The sequence below is a fragment of the Oreochromis aureus genome, linkage group 10, assembly GCF_013358895.1.
Source record: "Oreochromis aureus strain Israel breed Guangdong linkage group 10, ZZ_aureus, whole genome shotgun sequence".
NCBI lineage: Eukaryota > Metazoa > Chordata > Actinopteri > Cichliformes > Cichlidae > Oreochromis > Oreochromis aureus.
Genome location: NC_052951.1, coordinates 20919173 through 20935447, shown reverse-complemented (window position 1 = coordinate 20935447; position 16275 = coordinate 20919173). Strand labels below are relative to the sequence as shown.

The 16275-nt window shown below is 42.6% G+C and overlaps 1 protein-coding gene across 4 annotated transcripts; it reads left to right on the top strand.

The window, feature by feature from the left end:
- Positions 1 to 1233: 1233 nt before the first annotated feature.
- On the top strand, positions 1234 to 16214 carry slc7a3a (solute carrier family 7 member 3a). Of its 4 annotated transcripts, none has more exons than XM_031739092.2 (12): positions 1234 to 1622; positions 8620 to 9254; positions 9381 to 9542; positions 10062 to 10245; positions 10331 to 10446; positions 11019 to 11241; positions 11328 to 11467; positions 11777 to 11879; positions 12184 to 12407; positions 12934 to 13100; positions 13233 to 13341; positions 13447 to 13598. In XM_031739092.2, the coding sequence occupies exons 2-12, from the start codon at positions 8888 to 8890 to the stop codon at positions 13596 to 13598; spliced, it is 1947 nt and encodes a 648-aa protein (XP_031594952.2). In that variant the 5' UTR covers positions 1234 to 1622; positions 8620 to 8887. The 4 variants fall into 4 exon arrangements, with proteins under 4 accessions (XP_031594952.2, XP_039474431.1, XP_039474430.1 ...); XM_039618497.1 differs by lacking the exon at positions 1234 to 1622 and adding an exon at positions 2624 to 2657; XM_039618496.1 differs by lacking the exon at positions 1234 to 1622 and adding an exon at positions 2641 to 2661.
- Positions 16215 to 16275: the final 61 nt, after the last annotated feature.

Below are 16275 nucleotides of genomic sequence, written 5' to 3'. Positions count from 1 at the left end.
AACTTTTCTCCATAGGACATTTGGCTTGTTCATGCGGTCAGACAGAAATTTCACTTGAAGTTGAAAATATTAATTTTGGAGTGGGTCTTCTTATTGGTCAGCACTCTCTCAGCCCCTGGTGTTACAAAATTCACTTCACTGTGAACAGTGATGCTGCTGTTCCAACATTTTCCAGATAATGGCAGGCTTGAGCCTTGGTGGTTTTTCGGTTGTTTCTGAACATCCTAATCGATTTCCTCTCATCTGAGGGTGACTGTTTGGGTCTTCTTCCAGATCTTAACAAAGTGGTGATACATCCAAATATCTCACACTTAGATTTGTTTGAACTGATGATCTTTGAATCTGCAGTCGTTTAGAAATGGCTCCAGGAGCCAGATCCGACTTATGTAAATCTACGGTTCTGCTACATGGATTTTCACTTTTACTTCCATTACTGGGAGTACTGCTCAGTCCAATGAGCACTCTTAAACGAGTCCTTTTCATACTGACAAAGTCTTTCCTCACCACTGAGAACAGGCTTTGCCCTTGTCAAGTTAAAAGACAAAGTTCCTATTTTTAAATATGTATACTGTACAATCATTCCACCTTGGAAAAAGAACAGTTAACAAGAAAACAAAACAAAATTTAAAAAAAAAATCATTTAAAGCCCAAAATTACCTTGACATTCGCGTCCAAGATGAGGGTTAGGATGTAAACATGTGTCACAATTGAAATATTTTGCTTATGTGCTATTTCTAAGATCAGTATTATACTGTAAAGTCTGCCTGATGCAATATTGATCTATCTTCGATACTTTTTCAAAGCTACCACTCAGTAATTTTGTTTACCCTGTGAGGTATTTCTTTAATTCTGATGCCACTCGGTCTTCACGTTGCATCAGACGTCACAGATGATGCCAAACAGACCAACACTCATCCATGCAGCTACACACTGTAAGCTGCAGTGCACACACACACACTGCAAAGAGGCAGCGAACAGACTATCAGAGAAACATAATTGATAATTGAATTTCATCAGACCACATGTGAGATGAGATTTTTATTATTATTATTATTATTGCATAATTAAACCTAAATAAGTGTGTATCATAAGAGCAGCTTGAGCTAAAATTACTTTATTTGACACCATTGACCTTCAAGAATGGGCAGGTCACCAAGTGCACATACACATGAAAGAAATTGTTTATATTTCCCCCATTTTTCTTTTAATCTGTGAAACAAAGCAGCAGCGGATATAGTGCACGGTCGGAGTCACAGCCTATACATAGCTTTCCACGAGGGGGGTCCAAATATGGGCATCGCTACTACAGCATGCGCTCATATACAGTATCTCTGTTTATCCCGAATTTGTCTTGTAAAGCTCTTGTAGGCGACATAAAGTATATCAAAGTATACAATATACGATTACTTCACTACTGCCTTTTCAGAAAGTACAGGCTTCTAACTTCCATTCATGAGTGGAAAGCTCCACCTTGTGATGACGTCATTTGTACACATCCTCGACTGGTAAAAACCGCAACAGCGAACGTCGCGGGTTGTTTCATCATCTGTTCAGACGCCGCTCCTATCTGTCGTCTTTCTTCCTCTCTCCACTCACTTTAAAACAACGAGAAGACATTAAAGGTAACGACGTCTGCTTTTATTTAACACAACAGAAACGCGTTTTTAATCTAAGATGTACTGTAGTGACATTTTTCTATCTAAACTCGAGCTTGTACTTACGATATAGTAAACTGATGCAATCCTCCTCGTGTGTTGTCGGATGTAATTGGCGCAATGTTGAACAAGAACAGGACGTCCCTGTTCTTGAGCAGCTCTATTATGTTTTAAATTCAAATATTTTAACGTGTTTTTTCCCTAACCGAGCGTGAAAAAAGTGTCCCGGTTATTCACTGTACTTTCCGCTTTAATTTGTCATTTGAGCGGGGACTCCGCTGTCTGCGCGTAACGTTACCCGGAAAACTGAGCAGAAACAAGAAACTTAATGAAAGGCGACCATTGTGGAAAAGGTGTTTAATTTGTTTCCATCTTTTTTTTCAGCACACTCGGACGCTTATCCGTGTTATTAATCGTGGTTTTCATTCATTGTTTTGGTCGTGGTGGGCTAGCACGCCGTGCTACTAGCGTGCTACAGAGGCGTGGAATGACCGTAAATGGTGCCTTTAAAGACCCCCATAGCGCCGAATTTTTGAGAATCGCATGCATTATTCTCAAAGAGCATGAATCTTTAAAAATAATAATAATAACAACTTAGCTATTTTACGTGCATATTTAAACTGAGCTCACCCATCCAGAGCCACTGCAGGAACTCGATTTGTAAGATTTTCTTTGTAAAGCCTAATCACTGAATACCAATGCAACATTTACTTTTATGTGCAAACGTTATCCAGAAGATTGTTAAATCCAAGCCTGAGCCCTAACGTCGCACTTAAAAAGACCACCAACGTTAAAACCACCGCCATTTCCCGCTTTCTTGCGTCAGGTATGAAATGTATTAAAGCCAATTGCTGCACTTCCTATATTGTTGAAAGCAACACTGGCACCACACGAGAGCTTCCCAGCCACGTAGGTAGGTCAGTGGTGTTTCGGTCGCTTGACAGATGGGGTATTTTATCCATATGGATAGCTGAACAACGCCCAGTGTGGTCGGCACTGCTCGTGGGTAAAAATATTTTAAAATCGTGATTTTATTTTATTTTATTTTTCTGGTAACCTCGTGCGCGAGTGGCAAAGGGAGAGACGTCCTCCTTCCGGGTAATGTCACCTCAGGAAGGTGTGCCATTTGTGTTGCATCAGCCAGTTGAAAGCCAAGCTTTAGCTGGAGTAACTAATGATCAACTGCATTAATTGTATTGGAGACAAGGGTGTAGAGTCAGATAAGAGTGTGTGTCGAGAGTATTCACACCTGCTTGACTGTGTTATTGTGGTTTCAAGGGGTCAGGTGCAGAGGTTGTATAACCTTGTACCAGAATGCCACGTTACTTTAGGGGCGGAAATCGCGTAAATTCGGTTTTGAAAAAACAAAACAAACTCACCTTTTTTTTTTTAGTATAATAATATAATAACAACACATAGCAACATAAATCTTACAGCTCAGTGTTATTTTTCACAGGTATCCGTCCAGTTTTTGTGGGACGCTTCCTTCTGTTTGTTTTGTTCATTCCATTTGCATCAAACTAAATATTACTAATATCTCTCACCGTCAACAAAACCCCTCAGAGCTATGATTTACAGCAGGGTGTACCCGATAAACTGCAGCAGTGTGAAGCTGTAATAGTCAGAGTGTGTGCCTTTGATCTGTGAATGGAGATTTCTCTCATCATTGGTTGTTTGAATGAAAGGCTCATAAAGCGAAGTGAAGCAGAAATTTTGTGTGCATGTGTGTGTGTCATTGCAGGAAGGGTGTGTGCTAGTCCGCATCAAAGGGTCTTCGTGTGACATGGGAACATTTTGACTATGGTTAAATCAAAACATTCAATAACAGGGGAAGGGGGGGGGGTGCAAATGCTGCCAAACTCAAGAAAGATTGCACGTCTGTTGTGCTACAATGCAGCACATTTCGGCGTGAGTGTGTGACAAATTGGTAGTTTTGTCCTGCTCTTGTCATATCTGATGATGTTAATGGTGTTGGCAGTGGTCATGGGAAAGCGGGCAGGCTGTCGGTTTGTCACATTCCATTTCACAGCGAGTCCGGTTTTTGGCAAGAGGGGTGGTCTCCCCGCCAGGTGATCTGTGGGGTCGTCCAGTTCAGTCTCCACGGTTCGTCTTTCTTCACTCGGCCTTTTTGTTAACCCGCTGTGCACCTCATATCATCTTTATTGTCCCTGAGTCTAAATGTACTGTTCCTGGCTTCAAACAGCCGGGAAATAAAAGCACTGTGTTTGAGAGGATGTAGAGCAAGCCGTGATACGATGTACACTCCAAATAGATCCAGCCCCACTTTGCAGGGAGCTGAACTTGGTGTTTGTTCAACTGCTGCACCCCACAGATTAACTGCAGTTGATATTTGGGAGTAACACTAAAGATGTGGATTATTTTGGCAATATTTTGCTAAATAAATCCAGCAGTGGATTTCACAAACTAGTGAGCAGCATAGAGTGAAGACACAGCTTGACTCGGTATCGCTGTAGAGTCTGCTTAATGTGCTTCACAGAGTGCTAGCATTGTAAATAAGAGTTTTTGATAATATGGGTTCTGGCATAATTTCTAAAGTACCCCATTATGTTCTGTTTAAAAAAAAAAAAAAAAAAAAACTGGTTTAATTAAACAACATGCACATTGTCCGTTCTGGCTTTTCAAATAGGATGTCACTCACTCACTCAAACGCTCTTTTGGTTTATCGCCAAGATCCCGAGGCTGCCTTTTTTAGAGATCTTTGTGACCAAAAGCACATTTCCCTTCAGTGTTTGGAAATTGAGATGTTCATAAAATTAAAATTATTCAGCAAGAGTTCTGCCTCACAGGGGGCCGATTGATTATTGGAGTTTTTCTGTAGAATCTGCCTTGAGGCGACTGCTGTTGGTTTTTTTGGTGCTATATAAATAAAATTGAATTTCTCATCCTATCAGCAGCAGTGGTTATTTGTCAACAGTGGCAGTCAAAACAAAGCCATGTGTTGCTCATGAGGATAGAATAAGGAGCAGCAACAGACTGTAATGAGGTTAGCAGGTTTGTTACTACTTCAAATAATCCTCTTAGTCCTTGGAAGCACTTGCGCCAATGCTAAGTCAAGTAACAGGACTATTATCCCTGAAGCCTGTTGTAACCGGACCGTTGTTGGCCAGAGCTGCTGGTCATAGTCCCCCAGCATAAAGAGCCTTTTAGTTTGGTCCTCAAAAAACAACAATAGTGCTCTAGCTTAGTTTTAAAAAGGAGATTACAAACACAGAAGTGATCTTGGCAACAAGATTCACGCATCATCTTTGGCTTTCCATGGAAAGTCTTGTGTTTTCACTTTAATAGCAGGAGCATGGGGGGGAAAAGGGGGAAAGGGAGAAAAAAAATCCCTGCTGGTTATAACGTTAGTCTTTCATACAGGCGTGTGTGGGCTAGTGGAAGACGCAGAGAGTACATTTGTGAGCCACACCTCCGCACAACCTGCCCCACTTGCACAAATGGGCACCCTCGTGAAAACCACAAGGGAAAGATTAGCAACAAGCTGACGTGACAGAGGCGGCATCCGGGGCTATGGTGTCTCGCTTTAATGAGACCACCCTTAATTATGCTCAAACAGTAAGAGCGCACGCGCATGTGTATGTGTGTCCTAATAAAAAAAGAAAAATCATTCCCTTTTGCACGGTTGCCATTGTCCCCACTGTAGGGTCCCGTGTAGCGTTGGGTGAACCCCCGAGGAGATCTAAGGCCGGTCTGGCACAGTAGTTTGGTAATAAATGTTTATTGACAGGACACCGACCACCTTAGATCTCAGTTCCTGGTGTGCGAGTGGGAAATGCTGCTGGAATGTCACACCAAGTGGGGAGCGGGAGCATTTCCATCATGTACCAGTTTCCCATCAGTCTTCAGAGGGGAGAGTGTTTATTATGGCAATCGTCAGGTGCTCTCTGTGCTGTTTTTATTTCATTGTTTGACAGTGTTTTGAGTTTTTTCTCCCAACACTTAACTGTACCAGACAGGATATTCTCTTTTGAAATAGTAAGCCTAGAAATGCTTTGATAGTCCGTTTCTGTTGTTTTTGCAGTATTAATAGAATATTGTCATTGTACTGAAACATCGTGAGAGCTGGGGAAAAGGAAAAAGACTAAAATTGGATCATAATGCCGCCACAGCTGAATGTACATTGCTTTCATTTTTATGAAATTATACACCTGAAATAAGTTTTCAAGGCAGAAAGATAAAGAAGCACAAACCTCAAAAGTCCACTGTACATGCCGTAGTTCTCGATTCTCCTTTTTTTTTTTCTTTTCTAGTGGTCACGTTCTCAGCATGGATTCAATTTCACTCTGAGAACTTCACCCTAATGTGTGAAAAGCAGTAGAGAGTTTAATACATTCATGATGTGAGCAGGGGACTTTTTTCCTATTTTTATTTATTTATTTTATCCCTGAAGCTCATTGGACAGAAGGTGGAGGACAAAAACCCTTAAACAGCACTGCTCAAAATGGTACTGTGTGGCCCTTCGTCTTCAGTTTTTACACACTTAATAGGCATTAAAGGGCGTTTTTGATGTGGCCGTCCTCGCTGTGCCACTGATTCAGTCCGATCTTTGCCGCTGGGTTAGGATTTCACTTCTCCTCCTCCTCTTTGCAGACTGATCTGTGAAGTGACTGAGAGGCCTGACATGGGAAAGAATCGGGTGTCGTTGCAGTAATAGCCTCAGACATGGTAACGTGTAGCTTTTAACGCTGCTCCGCCCTCAAAATCCTGACTTCAACCCTTCTCCTGGAGAAACTGGAGATCAGTTGCACACCAAGAAAGAATGTTTCATTGATTGTTCTTTATTTATTATTCTTGATTATTGTTTGTCATATCTTATAGTTTAAAGGTGCGGCCTGTGGGCCCAGTGCTGGACTTGAATTTATCAAACCCTGCCCTAATGAGTTGTGTGAGCTTTTAATCACCAAAAAGCTCAATGTTTTTGTATTTTCTGTTCGTAGATATGCCTCATGATGCAATATCATTCACCTTGATCCAGTATATTATTTTGCTTTAAATGTTAATGGTTAACCATAAGTATAGTATTTTGCTGATAAGATAAAAGTTTACAGCGTTCTTATTGCTCTGAGCATGTTTTTGACTCGTGGACCTGCATGTGCGTAAAAGACTGTTTACTGTAAATAACAGAGAGTGAGTACATCTAACATGTAAAGTTTAATATTTCTCTGTAATCTCAGTGACACTGCAGAAACCAGGTCCACGAAAAAAAAAAAGGGTGTAAAAACAGCACGACGACATGATGCATTGAGCCATTTTAGACAAGACAAATGTGTGATTGCTACTTCCTGCAAGTCACACTGTGTCGTTCTCTCTCACACCCTGCTCGATTTGCAAATCTCTGGTCTCCGTGTAGCTTTTCTGTGGACATCTGACAGCTTTAACCCCACAATGTGACACGTTACTTCTGAAAAGCATGCATGATTTAGCAGCATGACAGTGAGTTCTGGCTGCTGGCGATCAATTTTATTTTGTTTTTAATCTCAGAAAGAGCTGCAAGACATTTAGCATTTTGTTAGTGTTGCGTAAAGCCAAAACCAGTCTATCCAGTTTTTAAGCACATGGATTTCTCTCTCCTCTGCTTTCCATTTGGAGTACAAGACATCTTATTTAGATAATCAAATTACTACTACTGCTGCTGCTACTACTACTACGACTACTACTAATACAACTACTTTTACAAAGCAAGACTTGAGTCTCAAACGGCACTATGAGAACTCTGAATAATCTAAATTTGACTCAAGGTGGTCAGGCAACATTTTTTGGGAGTGTTCAGCGTGTTGCTTGTACACACAGTGTATATACCAACCAAAAGGTTGTTGAACTGGAGGCCTCGGCCGTTTACCTTCACTCACTTTTTTGGCACACGTACACGTGTCAGTAACCTCGATTTTTAGTTACATTCATTCAGTTATTGACGTCACTCCTGCTTCTGCCAATATAAATCTGTCCAGCCCCCCTCAGACAAACAGAAAAACAGTGTCTGTTTGGGTCACATGTCGCACAAAGTGTCCTTGGCATATTATGAAGCTGCTTTTGTGTGTTGAAGAAACTGGTGTAATGGTTATCTTTCACTCTGAGATCTTGGCAAGTCAACCCACAACAGGCACAAAATGTGTTGCTGGTGTCCTTCGGGTGGTTCATTGTGTTATTTTCTCAATCAGATCACTTATAATGCACGTGACAGTGAAAACAGTGTATTACATTCTGATTAGTGAAACGGCTCTGTCACGAGGTTGTGCTGGAACCTATGTTGTAGTAGTAGTAGTAGTCTTATCGAGCTGCTGTCCTCCTTTCCCAGGCATTTCCCCGTCTACTTCTAACTGCTTTAAAAAAACATAGGGCGATTGACTCCTGGTATTTTCTCGCAGTAAGGGAGTGGTGAGGAATAAGGTTAGGTGTTCTATCAAAAAAATGTTGTATTATTTTTAGGGGTGTGTACCATGGAAGGTTTATTTGTCCAGGCAAACTTGAGATTTGATTAAAGCCTAACAGGATAACACTCGGATTTCTTTTGTCTTCATGGTTCCTTTGCGTCCCACTGTGTCTCGTGATGTGTAACTATGCTTTAAAAGGTGGGAGTATTCCAGTGCAGTTTGCAACATCTCCGGGGCTACCTTGGTTCACTTGAAACACACCTAAAAACCTGCCGGGACATTGCGTATGATACAATTTATTTGTGTAGCCCAGCTGGGAGCGATTGTGTTGCAAGGGTTGATACATTCTCCAAGCACTTCAGCGTTTTGTTTTGTTTTGTTTTGTTTTGTTTTTTTTAAACCCTGCCAGTTTGAACACCTTCCTGGAAAAAAACTTTGCTACTTGGAAAAAGCCAAGTTTTCATAATCCCTCTGCACCATGCCAAGCACAAGAAGCTGTAAGAAGCGTAAGCTCTGGCTCTTACTGAATAGTGCCCTGTTTTGAGCTCTTGTTTTCTTGTGTTTCCTCACAGGTAATCTGCTGCTGCTGCAAAATTCTGTGACCACAGCCTTTGATTCAACACAGAGATCAGGAAGTAGCAACTGTGGCCTGGCTGATACGAACACGAAGGGAGCAATACTTGACGAGTAACTTACCCATCCCATCTGTCCAAACTTCTCCTGTACCTGCCGGTCACACGTGTTCTGTTTAAGCTGTGTCAATCACACACACACGCACTCACACTAGAAGGATTTAAAACGCATAGCCTGCTTCTGCGCCCACACACAGTCACAGCAAACATGGCCAGCCATCTGTCCACCTTTGGCAAAATCCTGCTGCGTCGCAGGAAACTAGACTTGTCAAGTGTAGAGACCCAGTTCGCCCGCTGCTTGTCCACCCTGGACCTCATTGCCTTGGGAGTGGGCTCCACGCTGGGTGCCGGTGTCTACGTCCTCGCCGGTGAGGTTGCGCGAGAGAAGGCGGGACCCGCCATTGTGCTCTGCTTCCTCATCGCCGCTCTGTCCTCCATGCTGGCCGGCCTGTGCTACGCCGAATTTGGCGCCCGTGTCCCTAAGACGGGCTCTGCATACCTGTACAGCTACGTGACAGTCGGAGAAATCTGGGCCTTCATAACAGGATGGAATCTCATCTTGTCTTATGTCATAGGTGAGCCTCAGTTTCACTAGACTGAGATGTGCCATAGAAATCCACACATTAGGAGTCATATCTTGTCACCATATTCTTAAATAATCTATGGTATTTTTATTTATTTATTTTGTTTCCTTCTTTTAGGTACAGCCAGTGTAGCCCGGGCTTGGAGTTCAACCTTTGACAACCTGGTGGAACAAAAGATCTCGGGCTTCTTTAAAGCCTCCATGGCAATGAAGGTGCCAGGCGAGGTGCTGGCAGAGTACCCGGACCTGTTTGCCCTCATCCTGGTGCTGCTGCTCACTGGTGAGTCTGCTTATTCTTAGTGCTATGAGGGGATAACTTGCTCAATAATAAGGACGTTTTTGGGATATAAAAAAACTTGAGCAGTCCAATAAAGGACCGTCTGCCTTCATTGTAACTGCTTTAAACTCATGAAGCTGTTTGAGCATCAGACACTGCTTCACTTGATTGGAAACCCTTACTGTTAGTAGCATTTTAATCCGCACAAGTCTGTTTATTCTTCCAAAGATGACCCACTGAAACCTCCAATATCGAATACTTTTCTCATTTAAAATTAGACTGTCAGCTTGGTCGTTGCACACCGCACTAAAGTAGCCGATTGCAAGCATTGCATCCAAATCATTGCACAACACTTTTCACACTAACATCACAGCTAGAGTGGCCTGCCAGTAGCAGTGTTAGAATGAATTGGTGTCGCTGACTGATGGTTTGTTGGAAGTGAAGTATGAAAATGTCCACCCACGTAGCAGGATGTGTTGTTGAAGCTTCTCTCTCCTGTCTCCGTCTACTTCCTGCCCTCAGGACTTCTGGCCTTTGGCGTGAGTGAGTCGGCTCTCGTGAACAAAATCTTCACTGGGATCAATCTGGTGGTTTTGGGGTTCGTTATTATCTCTGGCTTCGTTAAAGGGGACACTAATAACTGGCATCTGACAGAGAACGACTACAGGGAATTCATAAACGGCACCAATGGCAGCAGGGCGCTGAAGTGAGTGTTTGATGGCTGATTTACTTCTCTGATCCAATTCTCTTTTTATTGTTTAACTTCATGTTTCTTCTCATCTGCCTCCCAGGTTGGAGGAAGAATACGGCACTGGTGGGTTTGCCCCATTTGGACTTAATGGAGTTTTGTCCGGTGCAGCCACGTGCTTCTATGCCTTTGTGGGCTTTGACTGCATTGCCACAACAAGTAAGTAGTTTTGATGGTTATGAAGAGTGTTGCGTTACCTAAAACTTGCTTCTCTTGGTTGGGTAATCGCCCCTCACATGCAGTCGTGGTCTTGTGTGTGTTGTGTTTTCGTTTTGACCGAATTAGTTTTTTGTTTTTAATTTCCTGACTTAATGTGTGCTTTGAGGGTGACTAAGCATAAGCATGATTGTTAAGCATAAAGTTGATAAGTATTTTCCTTTTATTTCGCTTCGTAAATTAAACACTCCTGCACAGTTCTGGTGATTTTCCTTTGTAAGGCCAGGAACTCTTTGGTGCGTGCCAACATTGTTTTGTTTTGTTTTTTTCTATGCAGGGAAAACCCCGCCCTTGGATAGCGCACACACTAACATAATCGGCTTTTAAAAGTCTTTTTTTTTAAATTCAGTCTATCAAGGATGTTCTTTTTCTTATCTTTTAATTCTTGGCTGATGCAACTTTGAGTGAAATGTGAGCTGTGTCACCCACTGTGTCAAGACGTTCAAGGGTTATTTAGGCACACCAGTGGGATCCCACTCATCTTTCTCTTGCTTTGTGTTCCCCGCTGTCCTCAGGCGAAGAGGCAAAGAACCCCATGCGCTCCATACCTATTGGCATCGTGGCCTCACTGCTCATCTGCTTTTTCGCCTACTTCGGCGTGTCTGCCGCTCTCACCATGATGATGCCGTACTACGAGCTGAACACTCAGAGTCCTCTGCCCGAGGCCTTCAGCTTTGTCGGCTGGGGTCCTGCTCGATACATCGTGGCTGTCGGTTCTCTCTGTGCTCTGTCCACCAGGTGAGGAAGGGATAACCCAAAACATCTAACATGTTTATGCTTACATGACTGTAAAATGTTAATGCAAACTTCCAATCCTCCCCCAGCCTCTTGGGCTCCATGTTCCCTATGCCCCGTGTTATTTACGCCATGGCAGAGGATGGGCTGCTGTTCCGATTTCTGTCTAAGATGAGCGCTCGCACAAAGACCCCTGTCCTGGCTACCATTGTTTCTGGTATTATTGCGGGTAAGATAAAGATACAACTTTCAGAGACATTTATGTTTGGGCATATTTCTCTTCATGTTTTGGACACGCAGATTTGTTTGTTTTGTTTCTTTGTTTACTGTATCAATTTACAGATACTGCTGGTATCAATCTCCTGTTACCAGCAGTATCTGTTGCTAGTTTTCCAAGTTCACAGAGCTTCCTGCTGCCTCAGCTCTGTCTAGCAGCCTATCTCACAGGCTGACATGTCAAGATCAATGCTAGTTTTGCAAATACTGATATTTTTGGTGCTTGCAGCTGTCTAAGATCTGGTCTTACTTCTCCTTCCAGCTCTGATGGCCTTTCTGTTCGACCTGGCAGCTCTGGTGGACCTCATGTCCATTGGAACCCTTTTGGCATACTCTTTAGTGGCCATCTGCGTCCTCATTCTCAGGTAAGCACCTTGATTGTCCACCATCAAATTCACACAGAGGCTTGTGAAGTGGTAATCGTGTGTTAAATACTCTGTAGCAGCTGATGCACTAATGCCATTGGCAAGCACCCATAAGTTTAAAAGCACAGTTATATCATAATCCGTGTCGAGCCAAAGAACAAGGGTGAAGGCAAGGAAGCTTTACTGGCTCTCACTTGGCTGTGGGCTCATTTTCATAGTAGCAATAAACAGGAAGCAATATATTTAAAGTAACAGAAGCAGTTGTGTGTGACGTCTATGTTAAGTCTCTCATTCATGCTTCTAGGTATCAGCCAGGTACCCTAAATTCACCCAGCCAGCTGGAGAAGCTTATGGAGGAATCGGAGAAGATGCCTGTGAGCGGAGGGGAGAGTGGTGATGAATATGACATGGAGATGGATCAGAGGCCACTAAAAGAGACATTCAGCTTCAAGCTGCTCTTCTGCCCAAGTGGAAAGATCCCCACAGTCCTGTCTGGGAAAATTGTCTACGCTACAACTGCTGTCATCTGTAAGTGTGTGAGCGAGAAGGCTACAACAATCAAGCGTGATGAAATATATGCTTTCCTTTGGAGTTTTAGGGTGGTTTCACACCTGCTGTGTTTAGTCCATGAATGTGGTCCAAACTAGGTGTATGTTGCAAGTGTGAGCTAACAGAACGCCCCATAGCCACATATGCTTTGTATTCTCAATGCGGGAAGGTGCTACAGATATCCAAAAGTCTGTGTGGGCTAGCAGCTAGCTGTGAAATGAACATAAAGTTCTCCATGTTGTCACATAGTCCGGAGCACGGAACCTTCTTCCTGTGTTTACTTTTGTTGCTCCGGCCCCAGACACACCTGGCCAATGAGCTGTCTGAACACTCTCACGTGGTTTGTAGTGATGCATTTTGGTTCTCTTCGATTTTTCTCTGTGTGAAACAGACCAAATTGCATGGGAAAGCTACAAGCTTACCAACTCATCATCTGATTTAGATCAGAATAAACTATAGGTGAAGTAACCAGTGTAAGTAACTTCATCTCCTGCTCTCCCTGCAGCGGTTTTGATGACTGTCCTGTGCGTCATCCTGGCCAACTGTTTGCCGGAGCTGCTCGCTGGATATTCGGGTGTGGTGGTGCCGTGCGTGATTTTAGCGGTGCTCTGTGCCGTCTGCGTGATCATCATCTGGAGGCAGCCGGAGAGCAAAGAGGCTCTCACCTTCAAGGTAACTTTCTATTTTTGGAAGCACAGGATGTTGTTGTTTCTGAGACTGACTGGTTGCGCACGCCTTTGGCACATGTTGTTACGATGTTATCTGAGAAAGTGTCTTAAGTTTGGCCTCTGTTCTCTCTTTAAGGTTCCTCTTCTTCCCTGGTTGCCCCTGTTCAGTGTTTTCGTCAACATCTACCTCATGATGCAGCTGGACTTGGGTACATGGTGCCGCTTCACCGTCTGGATGGCTTTGGGTACGTTCGAGCACTACACATCCTGTCCTTCCTTCTGTTGCTCCACATTAATGTGCCCGTTTTATAACTTCCATCTGCCTCTCCTTCTTCTTCTTCCCCCTTCAGGTTTTGCCATTTACTTCTTCTATGGTATTAAAAACAGCAACGAAAGCGGCAACAAGCCACCCCCACGCAAATACGAGCTCCCCGTGGAGAACAATACCCCGATTTACAAGGGTGCCCCCAACAGTGACGTGGAAGCAGGCAGCAGCCCTTGATGCAGACTGGCACAGACCTGGGGGAGCGTTGCAGAGTTTCCACACTCATGTTTGGCCACGTGGTTATAGCCAAATGCTGCAGTGTAGGCGGCTTGGAACACTGCCCTGGGTTTGAAGGGAGGAGAGGCAAGAAAATGCGACACACATCTTACCTCTGATTTTTAGAGGCTGATTTAACTTGATGGTTAGACACACTGACGGAGCCACTTCTCACTATGTGTCCGTTCTAACCTGTTTCTCCTTAGCCTTAGCCCTCTGGAGACATTTCGCTGCCTATGAGAAAATGCTTTGAATGGACCCAACTAACACCTATGAAGTCATGTTTTCAGTTATCAGAAGCCGTAAACTGGAAGAATGTTACACTTCTCATGTTTGCTTCCTTTTCCGTTACTCCCACCCCCCCATCCGGCCACAAAGAACCACAGTGTAGATCACTATGAATTATGACTTAAGCCAGTCAGTTTACAACTGTCAGCTACACTTCAAGTTTTCTTTTCTTTTCTTTTCTTTTCATTTCTTTTCTTTTCTTCTCTTTTTCTTTTTTTTTTTAATAAGCAGAAGGTGCAGACGCACTGTCCGTTAACCACCACAATCTTTCTGTAGAGTTCACCTTCCCTGCTTGTTTGCATCGGCCTGTTTTCTATGCCACACAAGGGGCACTGACGCTGTCAGGGCCTCGGTGCATTTAGGTCAGCAGCACGCGACGGATGCCATCTTACTCACTGTGCAGTTCAGTGTTGGAGTTGAAGTACATGCTTTACAGATTTTAAGGAGTTCATAAAGACACTACAGCCCTTGTTGGCCCCAACCCCAACTCCCAGAGACCCACCTTACAGCATGTGTACACGAAATCATTGTGGAATCGGTTAAATGCGCCCGTTTTGTTATTTTAGAAAATTAGATTTTTTTGGTTTGCATGTAGACTGCATTCCTACACATTTTGAGGCCTTTGATTTTAACCTGGTAAATTCAGGTTGTAAGCAAAGAGAAAGTAAAGTCAAGGTAACAAAGGAAAGCAGGAGTTGTGAGATTTTTGTTTTGTTTTTTCTCCTGTTTTCTGGTATTTAGAGGAGGATACCCCATCATCCATGTGTTTGGTTACAAATGTCTATTTTCCCACCCAAAAGCTTTTTCCAATGTCATGGAAAGCTCTCTATGAATTTTAAATGATCCGCGTAGACTTCCTGACAGAACTGCACCTGTGTGCCTCTTACCCTCGTCGCCCGATCCTGTGATGGATACTGAGAGTATTTTGGTGTCTGGGAGCTGGGGTTGTTTTCTGATAAAGGACCCATATTTAATCACTACTAAAACACATTTTTATTTTTATTTTTATTTTTTAATCTTATCACCTTTCTTTTGCTTTCTACTTCCTTGTGAAAACGAAGTCTTCTTGTTTCCTTTTTTTCACAAAGGTTCTTGTTTAGTTTCAATTGAAACTTGTTCTTGGCAGCTTTGTCTGTTGAGTACCCATCACATTTATCATTTTAAACTTTAATTTTACTGCATTTTTTTTCTTCCTTGGTATAAAATGTTAATATTTAAATGTTTATAGTATTGTTTGCTTTCTCTTTTTTTTTCTTTTCATATAAACTTTAATCAGTCAGTCTGCTTTTTAGATGTTAATGTATTTTAATTGTTACATGTACAGTTTAGAGTGCCGATCCCTGGGGCCTGTTTTGTTTTATTTTGTTTGGTTGGGGGGTTTTTTGTTTTTGTTTGACGACATTTTCAACAAAGACAATCGTCACATGATTTTAATTGTACTTCCTGACCAAATGATCTAGTTTTTGGGACCCGTGCGTTTTCCAGAAACAAGGAGTGACCCCTTAGAGCTGGTCTATAAATTATGTTTCAAACCTATTTTTGCCCATGTCAATAGTCAGTAACTTATTGTTAAAAGTATTTGTTTTTTGGGGGGGGGGTCCTAGTAAAGTGCTTTACTGTAGAGTGTACAGTATTTGTTTAAAACTGTATCTTTATTTGTATAATGCTGTAAATTATATGAATTGTTTCTCTAAAATATGACCAATTATAATTTGATACGGTGAGGGTTTGTAAATGACACTTGAAGGCATTTCACGAACACTTGATGCTGCTGGAAGCCACATGGAGGGAAAAAAATCCCCTTTTTTCTTCAGATAAAATGGTCCCAAAGAACGCTTTCCCATAAGACATGACGGAACTTGAAAATTAGTGGAGAGGGGAGTAGATTTGGATCTTTAGATGTTACTGAAGTATAAACTGGTGCCTGGAAAAATAAAAACCCATCTGTCTGCCTGTGGAAGGCGCTGCGGCTGCTAAGAGACTCAGTACTTTCAGTGTAAACCCCGCTCTACATTTTAATGCTGCTTGCTGGAAATTCATTATCTGAAGGTTTTGTGACGTGGCTGTGCCTCGTGTCACTCTGAGTTCTTTACAGCCAGCTCCTGTGCCTTTCACAAAAGGAAAAACAATCATCTCCTCTCTCTCTGCTGGCTCATTACCAGCAGCAAAATATTTCTTTTATATCCTGTACATATCGCTGCCATGTATAAATTTAGCTGTATTCTCAGTGTTTGTTTGTTTTCTTTTCTTTCTTTTTTTTAAATAAAAGTGATTGATGATTACACCTGATTTAACGTCTCTGTCTTGTGCACTGCTCGGTTTTCGTAGAAAAATGTCCGTATGGTTGGTT